The sequence below is a fragment of the Temnothorax nylanderi genome, unplaced genomic scaffold (assembly GCF_030848795.1).
Source record: "Temnothorax nylanderi isolate EJ_2023f unplaced genomic scaffold, tnyl_v1.0 TNYL_tig0228_pilon, whole genome shotgun sequence".
Lineage (NCBI taxonomy): Eukaryota > Metazoa > Arthropoda > Insecta > Hymenoptera > Formicidae > Temnothorax > Temnothorax nylanderi.
The window spans coordinates 121,400-141,443 of NW_027249290.1; the positions used below are offsets into that span (position 1 = coordinate 121,400).

The window sequence follows — 20,044 nt, forward strand, 5'->3', positions numbered from 1 at the left end:
AGTCAAAACTTCGAAGCAATTACTGTCGGTAAAATCGTTGTTTGCTAAATAATGGAGTAACAATTAAATTACAGAACGATTTACATTCTTGTTGCATCATCGAAATTAGAATATTATTATATTTAAATTTTTAGAAACTAAGTTTTGTGATTTTATTTAAATTTTTAGAAACTAAGTTTTGTGATTTTATTTACAAGACAAGCGGATTTAATAATATCTGTTTATTATTAATGTTGCATTATTATTACTTTTATACATATTTGATATTGGCCATCAACAAATATGTTACAATTTTTATTTCCCCGCCCCTAGTGTTTTTATTCGTTTGTTCAAAAACTAACGCGATATATTTTCATAATAATAGTAATAATAATAATATAATATAATATAATATAATATAATAATATAATAATAATACATAATGCATAATACATAATAATTCATAGTCATTGCATGTGACACGTGACCATCTCGGTAATAATCACCCCGCGCTAAATACATCGCGCTTTATACATCGTCGTTCTTTTAAATCGCCCCGTACTAAAACGACGTGCGTATCGGAACAATCGGTACGCGCGATAAGTAGGTAAACGCAGCGCGTAAATCGATATTCAACAAATAAGATTTAAGTAAAACAATGGTACATGCACGTTTGATGCGATGAAAGTCGCGTGACGGAAAATTAATCGCTTGGCGCAGATTGCGTATACAGATTCGCAAATTCTCGCGCTGCGTCGCGCGTTATCTTCTCTCTTTTCTCTTTTCTAAACGAAAGCAGAATTTCGTACAACGCAAATATGTACGTGCTACGGTGTCGCGCTTTTCACTTTGTATAATATGATTATGAAAAAACTATCACGTACCCGCAAGAAGGAAATTCTATCTCGAATGATCGACGATTGCTCAAAAGAATACGTGTGTCTGTCATGTGTATGTGTATCGTGTGTCGTGTGTCGTGTGTATGCGTGGGTGTGTGGGAATATGCGGTTCACTTATTTCGCCGGTCCGTGACACTTGAATCACAATACGTATAGGTACGCGTGTCGTTAGTCGTTACTCGTTACCATTGTAATTCGCGTGCGAAGGGAATCTAATCGTCCATATACAATAGATTAGTATCGCTTATTTGCTTATAATATCACTAATATCAGTATCGGCATATAACCGCAAGGACAATTTTTATCATTCGTAAAAAAATAGTTCACTGCGAGTGCATCGAATTTCAGCGTTTTTCTTTTCTCAGGCTAATTGCATGAATCTGGTACGACGTTCGAGTAAGATGTAAGATGTATTCGCGATGTAATATAAGTGAGCCCTCGAAATTTTCCCGAAACGTGGCTTACTACAAACGTGGGATGCTAAAATGCGGCTCCAGGCTGTAAGTGTCGAAAATTAGAGTGCAAAGGAAAACGATACGAGCCGTATCGATCGAAAAAAGTTCATTGTAATTCCGATAGATACAAGTCAATCGATGCGTGCATGCGCTTTTATGCGTACTATGTATGTGTGTGTGTGTGTGTGTGTGTGTGTGTGTGTGTGTGTGTGTGTACGTTAAAATTGTGGTGTATGTGTAGTAATATCGATCGGACACGATGATCGTCCGATTCACACGGGCAAATCGAGCGGAATGCGGTTTACGCTACAACAGATTTTTGCTGAAAAGAATACCGCTCACTCACAGCCGTTATTGTCAGTTTGTCTGGACGTCACTAAATATTCAGAGCACATACTACGTACGCGCGACTACTATAGATCGAAGCTCGTAACGCGAGGGAGATTTGAAAAATTACTGATTCACGTTCCGCGGCGCTTTTGCTGTTGTTTGAGGAGTTCGAGGAAAAGAAAACTCGAGCCTACTTCGAACGCGATAACGCGAGGGAGAAGCGTTCCCTTTAAAGGTGGGTATACACCTAGCGAACGAACACCGAACGAACAGCGAATTCGGTAAATGTATACGCCAAAGCGAACGCGAATAGGGCGTATACATTTACCGAATTCGCTGTTCGTTCGATGTTCGTTCGCTAGGTGTATACCCACCTTTATGTCGAACGTAATTATGAACGTAAAAAGGAAGGAACTAGTCGCCAATTTTTGGATTTTTATTGCAAAATATTGCTAAATATGCGAAGCGACTATCAGAAGAGAACATATATTTAGAAATTATTATTTCCTGTTAATTATTACATTATAGTAGAGTAGTAATAAGATTGCAGTTCTAATGCTCTTCTAAAAAATAACTGTATTTGAGAAACTAACTGTATTTTGAGAAATTATCTAGTTCCTTCCCGCATAAATAATGTTTAATTACAATTGGGATCGATTCAAATCGTCCTTTCGCCGACGCAAAATTAACTTGAAATTTAAAGTGATTTCGTCTTTCAATCCCTATCCTATTCGATCGCAAAATTTCGTTACCTCTCTAGCGATGCACGATCAGTTTGACAATTGTCCGTTATTTTATAATTTTAGATTCGAGAGAGGCGTCGACGCCCAGTTGTACGAGAGAGAAAGCTACTTCGTCTTCGTCGACCGTCGCGCGTCGATGGAACCTAGCATGCTCTCTCGAGTCCCACATACTACTCGCTAATCGTGTCTACGTGGTCTACGAGCGATGATAAGAGGACAAGAGGTACGTGCTGATTTACAAGACCCGGCGATCAGTGCGATATTGGTGGTGCATCGGTTGCAACTTGCAACCGATAAGCGTGACGCGATGTATACCGTAAAAAGAAGCGTTCCTAGTCGCGGTCAGTTTGCATCGCAAATCGCAACGCGACTTCCTAGACAACTCAGACTTTGGATGTCTGGAAAACGAGGACATCTCTTCGACATTCTTGTTGCCTAGATTAACTTCGATATCACGAATATTTGGTGAGCTCTTCTACTTCCCCGCTTTCACTAAATCTTGGCTAAAACTAATTGGACCTCGTCGTTTGTCGCGGCTACGAAAGATCAAAGTGACAGTCAAAGAGATAGGTACACACGATAGGCGCGACGGTCGCGCCGAGAGATTACGAAAGACGCACGATAAATATTATTATTATATGGATGCGCGCGATATAATAGGGAGAAGCATGATAATAATAAACCACGCGGAATTTTTCACTTGGAGACAAGAGCTATCTTACAATAGATAATACGCGTCCTCGAGGAAATGCGAGGACGACGCGAGGCGCGAGGCACGTCGCGGCGACCCGCGCACGATTCCTGTCGCCACATTTACTTATTTTTCCCTCTGAGTCCTACATACATATATATACATCTAGAATACATGCCCAACGTCGCGATCTTGTGCATGCCCGTAAGAATCAAAGAGAGTGAGAATTTTTTTATTATCTTATTTTTGGTGTTTCACGAATTATTCTCAACCTAATTAAATATAAGACACATTTGATTTGGAAGAAAATAATGTTTGGAACTCAGAGGGTTGTATCACTGTCGCCCGACACGCTTCGATCACGACGGAACTCGCAATACTCACAGTCAGCGGGATTAGCGGGATGGCCGCGGGACACACCGCGCCCCGAAGAATATAGTGCACATTTAACAAAAACGCCAACAAGGAAACGTGCGTGTGTAATAAATTAATCGATCGCATGCGCAAATTGCATTGTCTTATAAATCGTATAAAAATTTTCTATATTCAACCTAGCTTATAATGCCTTAAAAGTACGGTACGTCGGGAATTTGTATAATGCCTGCAGACCTACGCGCCTTTGCGGCGAGACAATTTTGCTACGATCCGCGCGCGAGCTCCAAGCTATCGGGAAAGCGTACGTTCGTTCGTCATTATCACCGATACTTGATGATTCAGCGGAAAGAGATCGGCGCGAACGCGACATGCATGACGGCGAAGAGACGGTTGCGAAGTTCGAAACTTATTAACCATTTCGCGAGAAAGATACCTTCTGAACGACCTTGTCGTCCGGTTGAATAAATTGCAAGTCTCAAAATCGCATTTGGCTGTGCAGCGACGCGATCGATATTCGCGCTCTCTCGTGCTACGTCGCCGCTCTTAAGCAAATTCTTCGGCCGGGTAACGATCTCGCACGTACATACTATACGTACATGCATGAGGACATTGAGGACCGATCGCGTGATCGCTCGCACGCTAGATCGCGGCATGGCGCGGCGCGGCGCGGCGCGCAAAAGCGAATCGAAAAATAAGTCGGAGACACGTTAAGAGATAGCGAGTAATCTTGTGTTCTTTCTTTCGTACAAGAGACTTCGCGATGTTACGTCAGTGGCACAGCTATCGGCGAGATATTTCGTCGAGGATCGATGCAACGCACCCTCTGTATCATCTATAATACATTCGCTAAGTATCGCTCTAGCGCGCTCTGGATCGACCTACGAAAATATCACGCGGATTCCCCTCAGTTTGCCTTTTACGAAACAGGTGACAGATTTGTCACGAAATTTATATCTTTACACGCAGAACTGTATTGTAATTCGCTTGAATTGTTAATATGGATTTGCATACCAAAATTGCTTTAGCTTTCCTCCCTTAGCTCACATTCTTGACTCACAGACTTGCACAATATAAAATCCTAATTTAATATGGCCGGTAATTTGTTTTATATATATATATATCCCCTTTCTCTCTTTCTCTAACCATACGTCCGTCCACCCACTATTCCGTCCCTCCTCCCATTTTCTTATTATAATATACTTACGCACTGTATAAGTAGTTTTATTTAACCGCAATTAGTAAATAGATAATTGCAAGCTTATGCTAATTTTAATTATACGTAGTGGAACGCGCGCGCGCGCGTGTGTGTGTGTGTGTGTGTGTGTGGTGTTTGTATTGTTATTAATACTAAATTCACATTCATTTTCTATGTGTAACGAAAACGTTCATTCCTTTTTTATTTTTTCTCGCTCACTTGCTCTCTCTTTCTCCCCCCCCCCCCCTCTCTCTCTCTCTCTCTCTTTCTCTCTCTCTCGCTTTCTATTATTTTTGCTCTCGTACGTGTAATAAACAATTTCGTGCAAAGTCTGATTTTTCAACGTAAAAAATATCAAACAGAAAATTGATTAATTAATTTACACTATCAAGCGATTTCAGAGGATACCATTATTCTTTCTGCGAATAATGCGCACGGAAGGTAACGAAGGCTTTTCCATTGCGGATTAATCGCATCTATATATTTGAGTAATGATATCCGTCTCCGTTTTTCTCGTTATAATTATCCTATACGATCAACGAATGACACACTCGTTTACCAACTTTTGTATATGTTTAATCTTTAACTACTGATATTAATGCTTGTTCTGTCTTTGGCCATATCGAATCGTCATGATTTATTTTTGCAACAATCAAAAAGAATAATTGGGTTTTCGGAAAGCGATGGAGAAAAAAAGAAACATTTACGTTTCATCTATGATTTGGTGTTTTTGCATATAAATAATACTCTAGATAATTCCCTCGTTAGCTTCAAGTCGCTGTTAAGTGTCTGTGTGTCACTATAATAATAGGAGCGACTATATAAAAATTGAAAATAGTTAAGGATCAACGACTTTTCATAAAATTTCACCCACGCATTTTTCATCGTACATAATAGTATTTTCGATACGTATCCAGCTAAATCCCTTTTATAACATTACGTATTTCTTCTTGATAATGCGGAATGACAATGTGTCTGCCGTTAGCTGAGCCTTTAACTGAAAAACACCGCCGCGCTTTGCATCTCGCGAAATTTTGCCACTCCGAAATGCAACGGAAAAAGTAGATTGTTAGTTCTCTTCTTCCGTATCGTTAATCGATTATAAAGATATAGCCCTCGGATATTTATATGTAGGAACGAGTCGCCACATGCGCGATATAATACGTAGGTAATATCTGAAGCAAGAGCGCCTAATTGGGGGATCTAACACGCGCCAAAAAATCACAATTTTGATTTGTGCGAACATTTATGCACTTTCGCTCTCACCTACTAATCTAATCCTAATCGTGTAAACTTTGAAGATCGCGTCATTGGATTATCATCAAGGACAATCCCTTTTCCACATTGTACTCTCAGAAAATCGATCGATTTCAAGATATTGATCTCCGAGAATATCCGGGCGCTCAACGCTCGTTATTTCCTCCGTTACTTTATCTAGTCTTTCCTCCTTTCTTCGTAAACATATATCACGATGTAGTCTTATATAACAAACCTTCGCTTAAAAATGATGACGCGTATTTATACGCCTCATATCGCTTTTTATTAAGAAGCCAATAGGGACAATTTTGAGATATGTCTGTGTTGAGAATAACTTTATGATATAACTACTTATTCCTTATATCGCTTAAGGAAGTGCAGTTCTTACTGCTTTTGTAATACCTATATATATATATATTTTTTTTTTCTATATGAGTTTTACATTCAGCAACGCGTTAGCCTTTAATTCACTTTGCGACGGGTTTTGCATGCCATGGTCGATTTGATCATCCTCCGCTTTTCATCTTGCAAAAAGCAAACGAATATCTATGCTTCGTACGATCATGAGACTTGCGTGTGTATTTATTATTAATATCTTTTATTAGTCGGAAACCTTTCTTTGTACCACTCTCTTTCTAATTTGTTTTCTTTTCCGTCATGTGTAAACAAAAAATTCTTGAGGCATTCTACGCGCCTACCGTGTCTCTTGTCAATGTTGTTAGATTTATGTTGTCAGAATATATGCGGTGCGTTGTTGGAATAGATTGCTGCTAGAAGGAAATTGATGTAATGGAATTGTAAGCAAAAAAATTGTGCGATGAGCGAATAAAAATTATAACTTTCGAGACAAATAATTTATAATATATATGGGGTAACGATGTGGTGCTCTCCAAGCAACGGCATTAGGTCTTTTCTACACGGAAAAATAATGACGTATCAACAGCGTCATTTTTTGTATCAACAGCATTAGTGTTATTTGAGATAAAATTTATTGATGTAATATCAATATGAATGAACAAAAAACATCCGATTATTGTTCTAATAATTTAAATATTTGGTCCAATAATATCCAATTGAATTAACTACATACGCTTGTGGCAGCCCGTGACGTCGACGTTTAATTGAAGCAACTTCATTTTTTCCCCGTGTATAATTAATAAATGAAATATGCCTAAGCACAACATTACCATTTGTTATCACAAATTTAACACAGCGCGATGCAATTTTGCAGTAATACCTATTGTATGTAGGGGCGAAATAATACAGTAACGTTATATTATTGCACTTAAGTTTCGCACGAAACACATTTTTTTAAATATACTTTACATTTCTCTTCTTGAGTAATCGTGAATCTCTTCATGCATAATTCTTTATGTAGGCTTGTTTATTGAAATATATATGACATTCGGCGGTTTTAGGTCTGGAGGTGATTTGGAAATAGTGTCTCTCTCTCTCTCTCTCGAAGATCCATTTAGCTTACGAACGCAGAATAGGATGTTTGCATTTAATATCGCTTCTAGCGTTAAATTTTGAGTTATTTGAGGAAAATTTTTACACGTGTATCTTTCGAAACAAAATTAAATATTTTACTTTGAGAATGAAAACTTTATCCGGAGCTCGCACTAATGGTTTCGATGTTTCGAATTACACAACGCAAATAAGCGCGCTATCCACATTGTCGCCTTTCTATTTTCTTGTTACTACTGCTGACGGTAAGATTTATGATGTTAGACCTCAATCTTATTTGTTGCAATGTCGTATTATACGCATACAGATGTGTCTCACGCATTTTCTGCAGTTCAGTTAAAGCGTTGTAAGCGTTCGTCAGAGGAAACCTCACCAGAATCTCTGAGCGCTGTCCCATAGGCTTTTCAGACTTGATCGAAACTCGAAGCGAAGGTTCTGGTAGTATCACGCTATGTTGTTGCCACTCATTGTGGTCACACATTTCTTCTCGGGCGTGTTTTGGCTCTCTGAGTTACTTCGCACCGCTTTTGGCGGGCTGCCTGGCGTCGGTGTCGTATCGCCCGACAGAGCATTGTTATTGTTCGTCGATGTCGAGCTTCTTCTACCGTTCTCGCGGGTCGGCGACTTCACGTCGAATACAGATGTATCCGACTCGATGTCCGAATCGATCTGAAACCGATACGATGCTTCGTTATTTCGTTAATCGGTGATAGCTCTCTCCTAACATTCGCTATCCCGTGCAAATCTCTACAGTAGCCTTAAATAAAATAAAATAAAATAAAAAAGGTTTGAATTTTCCACAAATAAAATTTAAAAAAGCGATTTATTGAAATTCACGTACAACAAGCGGACAACCTAGATAACGTTAATCTAGATTATGAATGAAAAAGGAACGATGTGGGGTTTTATGAAACTAACTTAACGAGAATTTTCATTTGAGAAATGAACGATCTAGAGATAAAAGAGTGGTAATTATTAATTATTATGACAATGATAATGAAGATGAAGATGATGGGGATGATGCGCTACCTTGTTGAAACAGACTACCTGTCTGGTAGCTGGATGAGGATTGAGAAAGAGTCGTTCACTAGTGTCGCTGCCGCAGCTCGAACTCTCACTCATCTCTGTGGTGAATTTTCTCGAGGCCCTCGGACTAGGAGGCGCGGCTCTGCTTTGTCCTCCCAAGTTCATGCCCACATTTCTCGAACACACCTGAGATTGAATATGCTCGCATACTCGCCTGAATCTTCGGATGTTTCCTGCGAACATCGAATTGACTTTATTGTCTGACCCTTAATTCGACAATATCTAGTTTTTTTTTTTAAGAAAAAATTCCATTATTCTATAAAAAATGTACCATCAAGGATTAATATGATTTCCTCGAAAATTAGCGTTTTTAAATTGCGCCTCGAGTGAAGTTTGCTTTTGCTTATTAAAATACAGTTGGATTTCACGTAGGGTGTTTCTGACAGACTAAATTTATGAGCCGAGCGACTACGGCTTGTTCTCGTCGGCCGTAAGAAATTAAACGACTCGTCAGAAAAAAGGTCGGAATCTATGGCGTCGACATACCGAACGTAGAATATACATATACGGATAGAACATAAAATTACATGTATATATTAGCTGTACGTGTCAAGGTAACATCGATCTAGTTGCGCTTGGATGACTGCCAAGCGCTTAAGAGCGAGGCGATCCACCATATCTACCGGCATATTTTCGCGTAGGCTTCGTACTTCTCCAAGAACGCTTCAGTTTAAACTTTTGGCTTTTCCGTTCCTTGGCTTTTTTGTGCTATGTCTGATTTAAGAATGATGAGAATTCTAATTTTTCTAATCGAAGAGAAGGTCGTAAGAACGTGACCATGCGCTTACCGCTCAGTAATGTGAAGGTGATGGCGAAGAGGGGCTCATTCGGCTGCTTCGAAATCGCGCTAATGTCAACTTGAAATCGCACTTGTCTCTGGAACATGGCTGGTGCGGTACTACCTCTTTTGTATTCTACTCTGAACGACATTGGCGAGCTCACGCTATGAGATAATTCTGCTATCTGCAACCGTCCAGTTTACGCCAAATTGAATATATCAAAGAGAAGTCAATCGAATTGGTATAATTATAATTAAATTCTAATAAAGTTCTAACAGAAAATATTCTGAAAACCATACACGTAAACATATATATTATTGAATTCCTTTTATATATTCTATTAGAGATTTTTAACAAATGCTTTAACGAATTTTATCGAATGCTTCGCCTGTGATTGCAATTCTCGCAAACATAAATATTACTCCTTTTAAATGGATAGTAGTTATTACTTCATTTAAAGCTTATACTTCCAAGACTTATTCCAAAACGGATAATAGGCTTCGAGGTACACTCACCGATAAAAAAGCATGAATCAGATCGGCTTTTACACTGGCTAGCGGTTTTCCCTTGACTAAAACGGTGAAGGTTTCGTCTTTCTCCGTGGTCATCAAACTACCGAACCATGATTTTTTCGTAAGTTCCGGCGAAGAATCCGGCGTGAGGTGTACCTATAATATTCAATAAATACTTGATGATAAACCAACACATTAAAATACAGTATAAATCACCTACTGCGCTATACTACGCTGAACTTTCAATTAATCTTCGCTTAGGAGAATTTCATCAATTACAGAAACATCCATCGATATTTGAATTTTGTTAAGGAAAAAAACTAAATCGCTGACTGAAAAACTGCGATTTTCGCTAATAACTGTGTATTGCGATTAATTTGAATATTAAATATGTGTGTAACGACAAGGAATAATTAGTTTTATTATATCTGTTACCGCACATACCTCCTCGGTACTAGTGAGCAATTTACGACGATGAAATCTGGGGCTGCCCAGGAAAGAATTCTTGATCGTGGTTAATCGCGATCTCCAGTGATGAGCTCCAGATCCCGCTCCCGTGTGAGGAGAGCCCGGCGGTGTAACGCCGACCGCAACTACTGCGAAACGAGCCATATCTTAAAAATCATATACTTGACTTATATCTTAAAAGCGCTAAAATGTTAGCTTACTTTTTCTCTTTAATTAATCAGTTATCTTTCGAAATTTCTGTTCGAAGTAGAGGTGATGGTTGATCGAAATAAGGAGGAAAGCTGTCGCGTGAGGCAAAATTACGCAATTTCGTTTAATTATAACGCGAGTCCTAAATGTAAATCAAAATAATGTTCAGTTAAACGTAAGATACTAATTACCTCGAGGACTCTATTTAAACATTGATACACAATCTCGCGGCTAAGCGATAAATACGAGAGCACTTAGCGTAATACAATCTGCTATGCCATGCTTACGGGGTAGTAGTCTTTAAGAGCAACAGTTAACTTAAGTGATTATCGGTGTTGTACAATACCGATACATGTACTCCACAACAGTGCATATATATATGTAGGTATATGAAACACACACACACACACAGACACACGCGCGCGCGCGCACTTTCCTTTGCGCACATACACATATAAAGTGTTCAAAATTTGAAAATGTTTGAAGAGAGCACTTTGAAGAAAAGAGGAAGTAAATAGTACAGGATAATAATTGCATAAATGTATATAAATTGCACGTATATAAATATATAGTTCCGCGTTACTCCTGTGTTAGTGTTAAATTTTTTACAGCGATACTACCGAACATGCAACAGTATAATATGTTAAAATATTTTAAAATAGTGCACGAATTATTTGAATTATTATATTTTACCGATATAGAGTAGGGCGAACAAGTGGGACAATATTTTCAAAGTAAGAGTAAGAGATACACACAATTTTAAGGATAATATTTATAATAAACTTACCAGGCTGTACATCATTGAGTTCAATACCGACGTTGGCGAGTGCCGGCGTCGGCGTCGGGACGCTTTGACTCGTGGGACTGCCGCCGTTTCCGGCAATAGTAGTGGTGGTACTGCCACCAATGGACAGTCTGTGCGCCCCGCATGCGATCGTCTGGCCCACGTGCGACGTCGGCATCGCTCTGTGGGGACTTAGCAGACCAGCAGGTGCATGCAACGGCGAGCTGCCCGGCGTCGACGTGTGCGAATGAGACGCATGAGTGTGACATCCACCGGTGCTCGGTGATCGACGCGCGTGATGTCTCGTGCTGCAAATAATTAACGATTTAATTAATGGAATCATCCACTTCAAATCACGAAGGAAATTAGACGCTTCGATTGAAATTTTGTTGGTATATAATATATGTAATCGAATGGGAAATAAACAAATCGAAATGTAATTCGCACCTAACGTGAATTCAGGCTTGTAAATAAAGGATCGACGAAAAAGAGGGAGGAAAAATAACGCGGGGAGACATGTGATACGGTGCACGCGACACGTACGGATAACTGACGTTGTCACGCGATTGCTGGCCAGTTTGAAGCGAAACGCACAGCTGCTTGCCCTTACAGCACGTTCTCGTTGAGTACGGTTGACGCATTAGTTTTATCGGAACGAGCAGAACACGCGGCAATCGGGATATTCTCGATTTCGTTCTTCACGCAACAAGACGATAAAATATAAAAACGATCTGTCACGTAACATTTTTAATTCTCTCCATTCGAATTCACATGAATTTACCTGGACTGCCTTCTGGGCGTCAAAGGCGAGCCATGACTGATCTGTCCGAGATTGAGCGCGGTACTTCCGTTCACTCTACACGTATCCACCCGTTTTCTTGGCGGATCGGCCTCTAATTGTCCCGCGGATCCTCTCATGCCACCTCTCATCACCTCGAGCTCGTCCTCACACGCCGGTCTTCTTCGCTTTCTCTCTAACAGCAGGAAGTATATCACCTTCTCCGTGTTGTGGCTGAGAGAACATTTACGCGAATCAGATCCCACAGTTACTTTTCTCAATACTTTTCCAACACTCACAATCAAACGTACGGAAACTAAATTCAAAGTCTTTCTACGAGAGAGGAGTCTTAAGTCTTATCTTACTTTGGACTGAGCAGCTCTTGAATGAGTTTGTCGCGCTCCTTGAAGCAACCAAGACTCGCGATCGCCTGTAGCACGTCGGGATCGATCGCTTCCACGGACGGAATAACGTGCGTCTGCACTACATCCATCATCGATAGTTCTAATTCCAATTCGCCCTTACCCGCCGCCGTTACCCAAATATGCCTATTTATTTCTGTTAACTAAAAAAAAATTAACATTGCTTTATTTAAAAAGAAAATGTCTTGGCGTTTGTAAATACTTTTGATATTAACATATTTGGAGAGAAAGAGAGATAGATAGAGAGAGAGAGAGAGAGAGAGAGAGAGAGAGAGAGAGAGAGAGAGAGAGAGAGAGAGAGAGAGAGAGAGAGAATATTGCAAACTAGAAAGAGATAAAAAGAGTCTTACCGTCAATCTTTTCTCGGGATCAACCTCTATCATGCCTCTAAGCAAATTCTGACACTCGGGCGGTACAAAATGCGGTATGTAAAACAATCCGCGCTTAACTTTCTCCAACAATTTTCTCAGATTGTCGTCGTCGAAGGGTAAGGCGCCTACCAGAAGCGCGTAAAGTATTACCCCACAGGACCACACATCCGCCTTTCTACCGTCGTACTTCTCACCCTGTTAAAAGGAAGCAAATGATTCTGTGACGTTGAGCTCAAATAGCTGTTACTCACTTAATATATCATTTCTACATGTAATTTGATATCGCAAATTGATTGTAATTAAGGGCTCTCACTCTAATGACTTCGGGGCAAGCGTAATGAGGTGATCCGCAACTGGTCTCCAGCATAGAGCCCGCGGGTTGTAAGGACGCCATTCCGAAATCCGCTATCTTAATGTTATTCTTCTCGTCGAGCAACAAGTTCTCAGGCTTCAAATCTCTGTGGCTAAAAGTAATAACAAAATCAAATAATGTGTAAGTCCGAATGTTTTCGTGGACGGACGATTATAAACGACAATACACGCGACTCACCATATATTATGACTGTGACAAAAATCTAATGCAGAAATTATTTGTCGAAAAAATCTCCTCGCTTCCTTCGGGGTCAGTCTGCTCTTTTTAACCAAATAATCGAACAGCTCCCCGCCCGAGACATGTTCCAGAACAAGATATCTTGAAAGAACATATAAAATGTTATAAACGTGACGTTTATTATAACTTTAAAGTTTCACATTTTTATCAATGCTCACAGATATTTTTTGTTTTCATACACATCCGAGAGGCCGAGCACATGCGGATGGTCGATCAGTTTCATAATGGCGATCTCACGCTCCACTTTCATCAACACGGACTCCGAAAGCTTTTCGCGGTTGATAATCTTGATCGCCACCTTCTTGCCCAAGACACAATGCACGCCGAGTTTAACTAAACCTAAAATTAAAAAAAAAAACAATTAAAATATTTATCTTATGCGAGCATATATCAAAAGTCGACAAAGTTTTCTTATATTATTAATTATTAAAACTATTTGATCTCTATGATATAACACTATGATAGAGATAATTCGAATTATTATTATATTTTCTACTTTAACATAATTTTAAAATCTTATTTGTGATTTTTATTAATTCGCCACAATTTTGCGGTCATAGTTGAACATAGAAAAATGATATATAAAAATATCGATCAAGCCATCAATGCGGAACGTGCACGAATTACTTGGGGATTGAGTTATTCCTCGAGTATGCGATGATATGTAAACACTATTATCCCGGACAGGCAAACACAATGGTTTTACTCGAGCAATTTGGTATTTTTTCCACTTGGTAAATTCTGAGAAGTTTGACAGCGTTGGCGGTTTAGGTTTCTACGAAAAAGCTTCGAGCACACACACACACACACACAAATCGTAATTTTATCAATTTGCTATGTAGTATTCTGAAATATATTAACATTTCAAGTTAATCAAATACAAATGTATCGATTTGTTATTATTCGCTCCGTGTAGGCTCCTCACAATATATTCCTAATTACGCGCTATTGTATCGGCCGAATTCGCGGTAACGTATGAATACCTGATAACGTTGCTTTAATCAAGCGCATGTTAATTCGTGTGTGATACAAAATGCCTGTTACAGTCACGAGAAATGTTTTGTCGATTAAATTCTTGCGGATCCTACCACATCGCATCGTTTTGTAGCTATATCTACAGTAATATGAATTACGCGTGTCACATTAGAGATAAATTACGAAGCATATTACAATTATACATACGCCCAACAGATCAGATTTACGAACCTTTATAACGACAAGCGATAAAAAATACGCTTGAAGAAGAAGAGCCAATGCAAAAATGGGATTTATGAGGTTGGCACAAAATTGGTTTATTAAATCGCTGTCGGAAGTCGACGACGAGTCGCGCCATACAATGTCTTTATCCACTTAAATGGCTGCACTACGACGGCTGTACATGGCTTAAGTAGATAAGCGAAGGGAAGAAGAAAAAAAGAAAAATACAGAAAGAAACTGTCCGTTGTGAATCGACGATGGAGAGCAATTAAGAATCCTCGTAACGAGTCGCGTCTATCCGAAGGATTAAAGGGTTTGATCCTAGATAAAGATACGCTTTACACGGCGATTACGCAAAAACTCTGAACATTATTGGGAGCGGAGCAGGAATTCGATTCTCGCGAAGTGGTCAACGTGTTTTGATTACTCGAGTGAAAAATAATTTTTCACGTGCGCGTCAGCTTCTCTGTATCTGTATCGCACATGCACATATTTAAATATCATCTAAAAATATGTTACGTTTCTGTGACGTTACGCTAGAATGTTATAAATAGTCCAGGACACTTTTTATGATCGATGGTCATCTTTCAGCCATTCTCAATCGAAACGTGTGGAGATTAAGTCTCGTCAGTGATTGACGAGATGACAATTCCTATGGAATTAAACGGACGCGACGTTTCCCGTCAAATCCGGTGGCAATTGCATTAGCGGCTATTGAGACCATCGAGAGTTAAAGTGCACTTCCCCCAAACGATTTACGTCATCCATGATTTAACGGTGTCGATAGCATATGCATTTGCAGAGAGAAACCTTCGAACCCGTCGTACGCAATTTAAAACATATATTTGTCAAGATTAAATTTTAGGTACGTAACTCGTGCATTTAAACGAGTTATGTCTTTTGTTAGTATGTCGAACAGCTGAAAGGTTTGACGACGAATCTTTCTAGTATTTAAATTTACGACATTAATATATTTAATCTCGAATCTGCTTCGAATACGTGACAAGAAGCAAAAGATAAGTTTTATATCTAAAAAAATACTTGGCGGTTAAAGCGTTGCCCGAATATAGGTACCTCAACGTAATGCCGATTCATCGTTTTTTTTTTATAATTACAATTTACAATTCACCCACCAAGCTTAACAGGTACCGAGGTACCTTTCGCGTTTTTAGCATCTTTGTTCCCGCGAGAACCTTCGTAACCATCGTAACCATCGTATGCGGTTATATATTCCTCTTTCTAACGTCTCCATTGATTCCGCCATCCGCGCCGGTTATAATTCAAACCGCGCACACTTATGTCGCGAGCATGAGCGGCAATTTCATTACCTCGCCTGCGTGTGGGTCACGGAATTCAAAGCGTGGAGAGGAATTCATTCGTATGATTAACGTGCCGTATTGTCACGTGCCGGAGCATGCACCCCTTTCGAGATGCATATGGGATCGATATAGTCCGCCAGAGGAAATGACCACCACGAGACTCATCCGCTGAAAGCCGAGCCGTGAATTCATTAACGAGCTTTCACGAAATTACGTGTTGATCGAAGAACCAAATTTCTATTTAAGCCTCGCATCTGTGTATCGAGTTCCATTTCTAGATATTCTATCTGAATAGAAGATGAATAAAAAGTAAAAAGTGCTCATTGAAAGAGAGAAGAATGTCTCATCTTAATATTGCTAATTTACTCCCCCGTGTTTATACGCGGAACGCAACGCGGAGTACACACGCGCGCGCAAATCGGCGAATCCTTTTTTCCTTTGGTACGTTCGTTGTCGTCGACGTTATTACTTTCCATTCCCCCTTGGACTGGTGGCATTTAATTAAAAACGCTTATTAACTGCTTCATAAAGATTTACAATTGTCGTCGGGTTCTTTTTCGTACAGCAAACGTGGCAGAAAGCGGGAGCTCTCAAACTTTGAACCGTAACCACATTTGTTATTAGAGTACCAAGTTACGAGTTATACCTAGAGCGGAGTTCAAGAACGGACGAGATATTTAGAAATTAAATCCTCCTTCTCCCTCCCCCTCTCATCGTTTTCTTCTGCTTCTTTTATGTTCTTTTAGTGGTTCACGCCCTTCAGCGACTCTTAGAGAGAATATAATCTGATTCTATCAACTTATAATTGTGTAGCGATAAACAAATGTAATTTTCTAATATATTTTAGGTATGAGATATTATTAGGGATACCGCTGCGATTACATTTCATTCAAGTTCAAAACGTTTCTAATTCTCTGCCTATACCTATAACCATTATATGGCATAATTAGTACGATGTCAGTATCGATCGTATAATAGCATCGAATGCCTTCGAAGTGAGAGCAAATTAGTGTGGCATTAGATTTCCCCCTCTCTTCAAATCTTTACGTGCGCGAGCTTTTCGTAAAACATTTGCATTGTTCTTTCATTTATTTTTCTTATAATTTATATCGCGAAAAGCTTTTTATCTAATCTCTTTAATCTCTTTAATTATTCTGATTTATTTTTGAATATATTCTGACAAAGAATATAAATATGTTGCAACACACATTGTAAGTTAAATTGCGATTACTTACGAATTGCTTGTAGAAGAAAACTTGTACAAGTTTACAGCGTTACCATTCGTAAATATGTATGCGCAACAATATATTCAAAATATCGGTTGTTTTTCGAGCCCTTTCGATGTCCCCCTCGATGAAAGTTACATATATATAAAAAATGTGTATATCTATTCTCCGAGAATTTGCACGTGTCACAGTTACGCTGTGAGCTAATCCGAATTGTACCTGAATGCGACCCGAGAATAGAACCACATACCATGTAGGAGAGAGAGAGAGAGAGAGAGAGAGAGAGCAGAAAGTTATGGTCGGATATTCGAATTGAACGGCTGGCTCACGAAAATGCAACGATGCCGTAAGGCTAGTATAGTCTTGTCGTGCACGGCCGCGGAATGGCTTCGATTCGATCCCATTATCGTTGTGCCGCGATAACTCGTCGCGTTAGTTATCATTTACACGTTACAAATTTTTCTCTCCATTCTCATTGTGTCATTGCGATAACAGAATTCTCAATCCCTCAGATAGATTCAAGAAACATGAAAAATATATCCTCGTTTAGGAAGGTTGTGTGGGCAGCGAGATAATCCGTGAGAATTACACGTGTTCTATGTCACAATGCAGCAGACCTTCAAGTCCCGCGAAAGTTTCGCGGCAAATTTGTATCGACCAACGTCTATTTGTATCTAAAGTCTAAACCTCAATTGTTTGGTGAATTCAGTATTTCCTATTAGAAAACAGTTGCTTCGAAACTCTATCACTGAAAAGCGCGTGTGCGAGATCTCGTATATCCCTTCGAATATGCAGAATTTGATTAAACGTTCTGACTTGATTTGATTAGACATTCCTGTGGCTATCGTCGATCTCAATAACGATTGCAACGGAGATTTGCAATAGAGAGGGAGAGAGAGGGGGGGAGGGAGAGACCGTGCACCACCCACCAGTCTGGCCTTTTCCCAAGGTCTTTTCCAACCGATACGGGCCGACGTACTGATGGGTCTCCTGGGTGTTGGACCCAACGGGGCTCTCCTTGCCCTGCATCGCCGCCGAGCCGCTACCTTCTTCTTGGTCCGCCAGGTTGAAGGGTTATCGTGTAAAAACGGCCGATGTCGAACGTATCGCGATCCTTCCCTTCTCTCCGCACTCTTCGCTCGTCGTTATCACTTCCTTGCGAGGTCTGGTACCGGTCTGCCGTGTTCTATCGCGATTTCACGCGACATCGTGCTCTTTGTCATGGTAATATAATTTGGAACGATGGAACACGGGAAATGCTTCGAGGATAACTTAACGAATAAATTGTTTTCGAGTTATCGTATATTTTCTTAGTTTCATTTGGGTAGCAGTTCGAATGCGAGATAGATAATCGATGCGATATACACGTGAAATGTCAGTTTATCGTCGGTACTCGTCCATTCCTTTCTTTCAAAAAACATCGCATACGTTTCGACTCGAGCACAGATTATTTACGAATGTAAGCGATCGTCGGATGGCCTCGGACCGCTGTATCTCTTCCGCTCGAATTAATTGAGAATTGTTGTAAATCGCGGGTCATGTGCATCCATCTCACTGTCGTCAGCCCAAATTTTTACTCCTCGATAATAGGCAACATTCACTGGACGATAGGCGATGAGAAACCGCCAAATACTCCCAGGCGAGAGCATTATGCACCTAATCACACTCACTGCACGCATTATCACTGTGACGATCTGACATAATCTTCTTTTATTTTTGGCGGATGCCTCTTGCGAATTCTTTTCATGTTGCCTCTTTCACCGTGCACCGCACACCGTCGAGACTACCGGAGACGTTTTAGGGAACGACGATTAGCTTGTAGTCCGCTCATTTGAATCAGCGCGGCATCGAGCGGACACGGATAGACACAGGGGGATATTTATGATTTACGTCGATATTTAGAATGCCATGAAGATGCCTGCTGCTGTTGCATCAGTCGATCGTAACCGGCCACGATTCCACGAACACGGAGTTGGGCGCCATTGTGATTCGAGGAGAGACCTCACGGTATCCTGTCTCGTCTGGAACGTGGCTGGAACGTGGCTGAACCCCGACGAAATCGGCCGCGACCGGCTCTCGATCGGCAACTCCTCCACTTTACGACGGCTCTCCTCCGCCAACCCTTCACGACCAAAATTCCACTTAACTCTCGCCGACGATATCCACTCTGCTTGGCACTCGCGAAACGACGAATTTGACTTGACGTGGGATTTGCCCGGTTTGGCGATATCTTAGACACGCTCGGATCAGGCTGGCGCGTATAAACTTGGAGGAGAGATTACCCTCCTTTCCTCGAGTCGCACTATCACTCTATCCCGCGTGCACTCGTGCATCGAAGAGATATCGTTACAATTCAGCGATAAGCGGCGTGATTGCGCTCGCGGCCGGGCTGCAAATCGGAGATCGAAGATCGGAGCTCTCTGTATCACGACGAGGAAGCTCTATCACGACGAAACCTTCCCTCACTCCGCGTTTCGCGTTTTTACATCGGCTCGATCTTCTCTCGTTTTAGCTAAACTCATGTTCTCATTTTAGAAATGAAATTTAGCCCCGTCTTACGGAACTGACGACGGCCACCACGGCGCTCCCAGTTCGATTATGTACCGGACACCCAGAGGGGGTAGATAGTGCGCGCGCAACCCCACGCCCGCGAACGGGGGGGACCCTTTCCGCCCTCTGCGCGCATGGGGAACCACCACCGACCATCACCGACCACCACCGACCGAAGGCGACCGAAGGCGGGAGGGTGTCAGACAGGGCTCGGGAAAACGTGACGGAGGAAGCAGCCGCGTGTCTACCTTCGGGGTGGTAGAGTGTGCGATATGCGGGGGTGGCGTCGCCACCGTCGGTACAAAGGCGATTGCCGATGGTTCGCGTCCGGGCTTTCGTTCGTGGTTGAGTGAATTCTCCGT

At 40.8% G+C, this 20,044-nt stretch overlaps 1 protein-coding gene across 2 annotated transcripts; it reads right to left on the reverse strand.

The window, feature by feature from the left end:
* Positions 1–206: 206 nt before the first annotated feature.
* On the reverse strand, positions 207–19,682 carry Sff (sugar-free frosting). Of its 2 annotated transcripts, none has more exons than XM_071717883.1 (13): positions 18,062–19,682; positions 13,549–13,729; positions 13,331–13,471; positions 13,094–13,244; positions 12,760–12,975; positions 12,353–12,552; positions 11,991–12,221; positions 11,213–11,517; positions 10,213–10,364; positions 9,772–9,924; positions 9,266–9,440; positions 8,439–8,650; positions 207–8,060 (listed from the first exon to the last, which is right to left on the reverse strand). In XM_071717883.1, exons 1-13 carry the CDS (start codon positions 18,159–18,161, stop codon positions 7,836–7,838), a joined length of 2,442 nt encoding a protein of 813 aa, XP_071573984.1. In that variant the 5' UTR covers positions 18,162–19,682; the 3' UTR covers positions 207–7,835. The 2 variants fall into 2 exon arrangements, with proteins under 2 accessions (XP_071573984.1, XP_071573983.1); XM_071717882.1 differs by having other exon boundaries at positions 8,421–8,650.
* Positions 19,683–20,044: the final 362 nt, after the last annotated feature.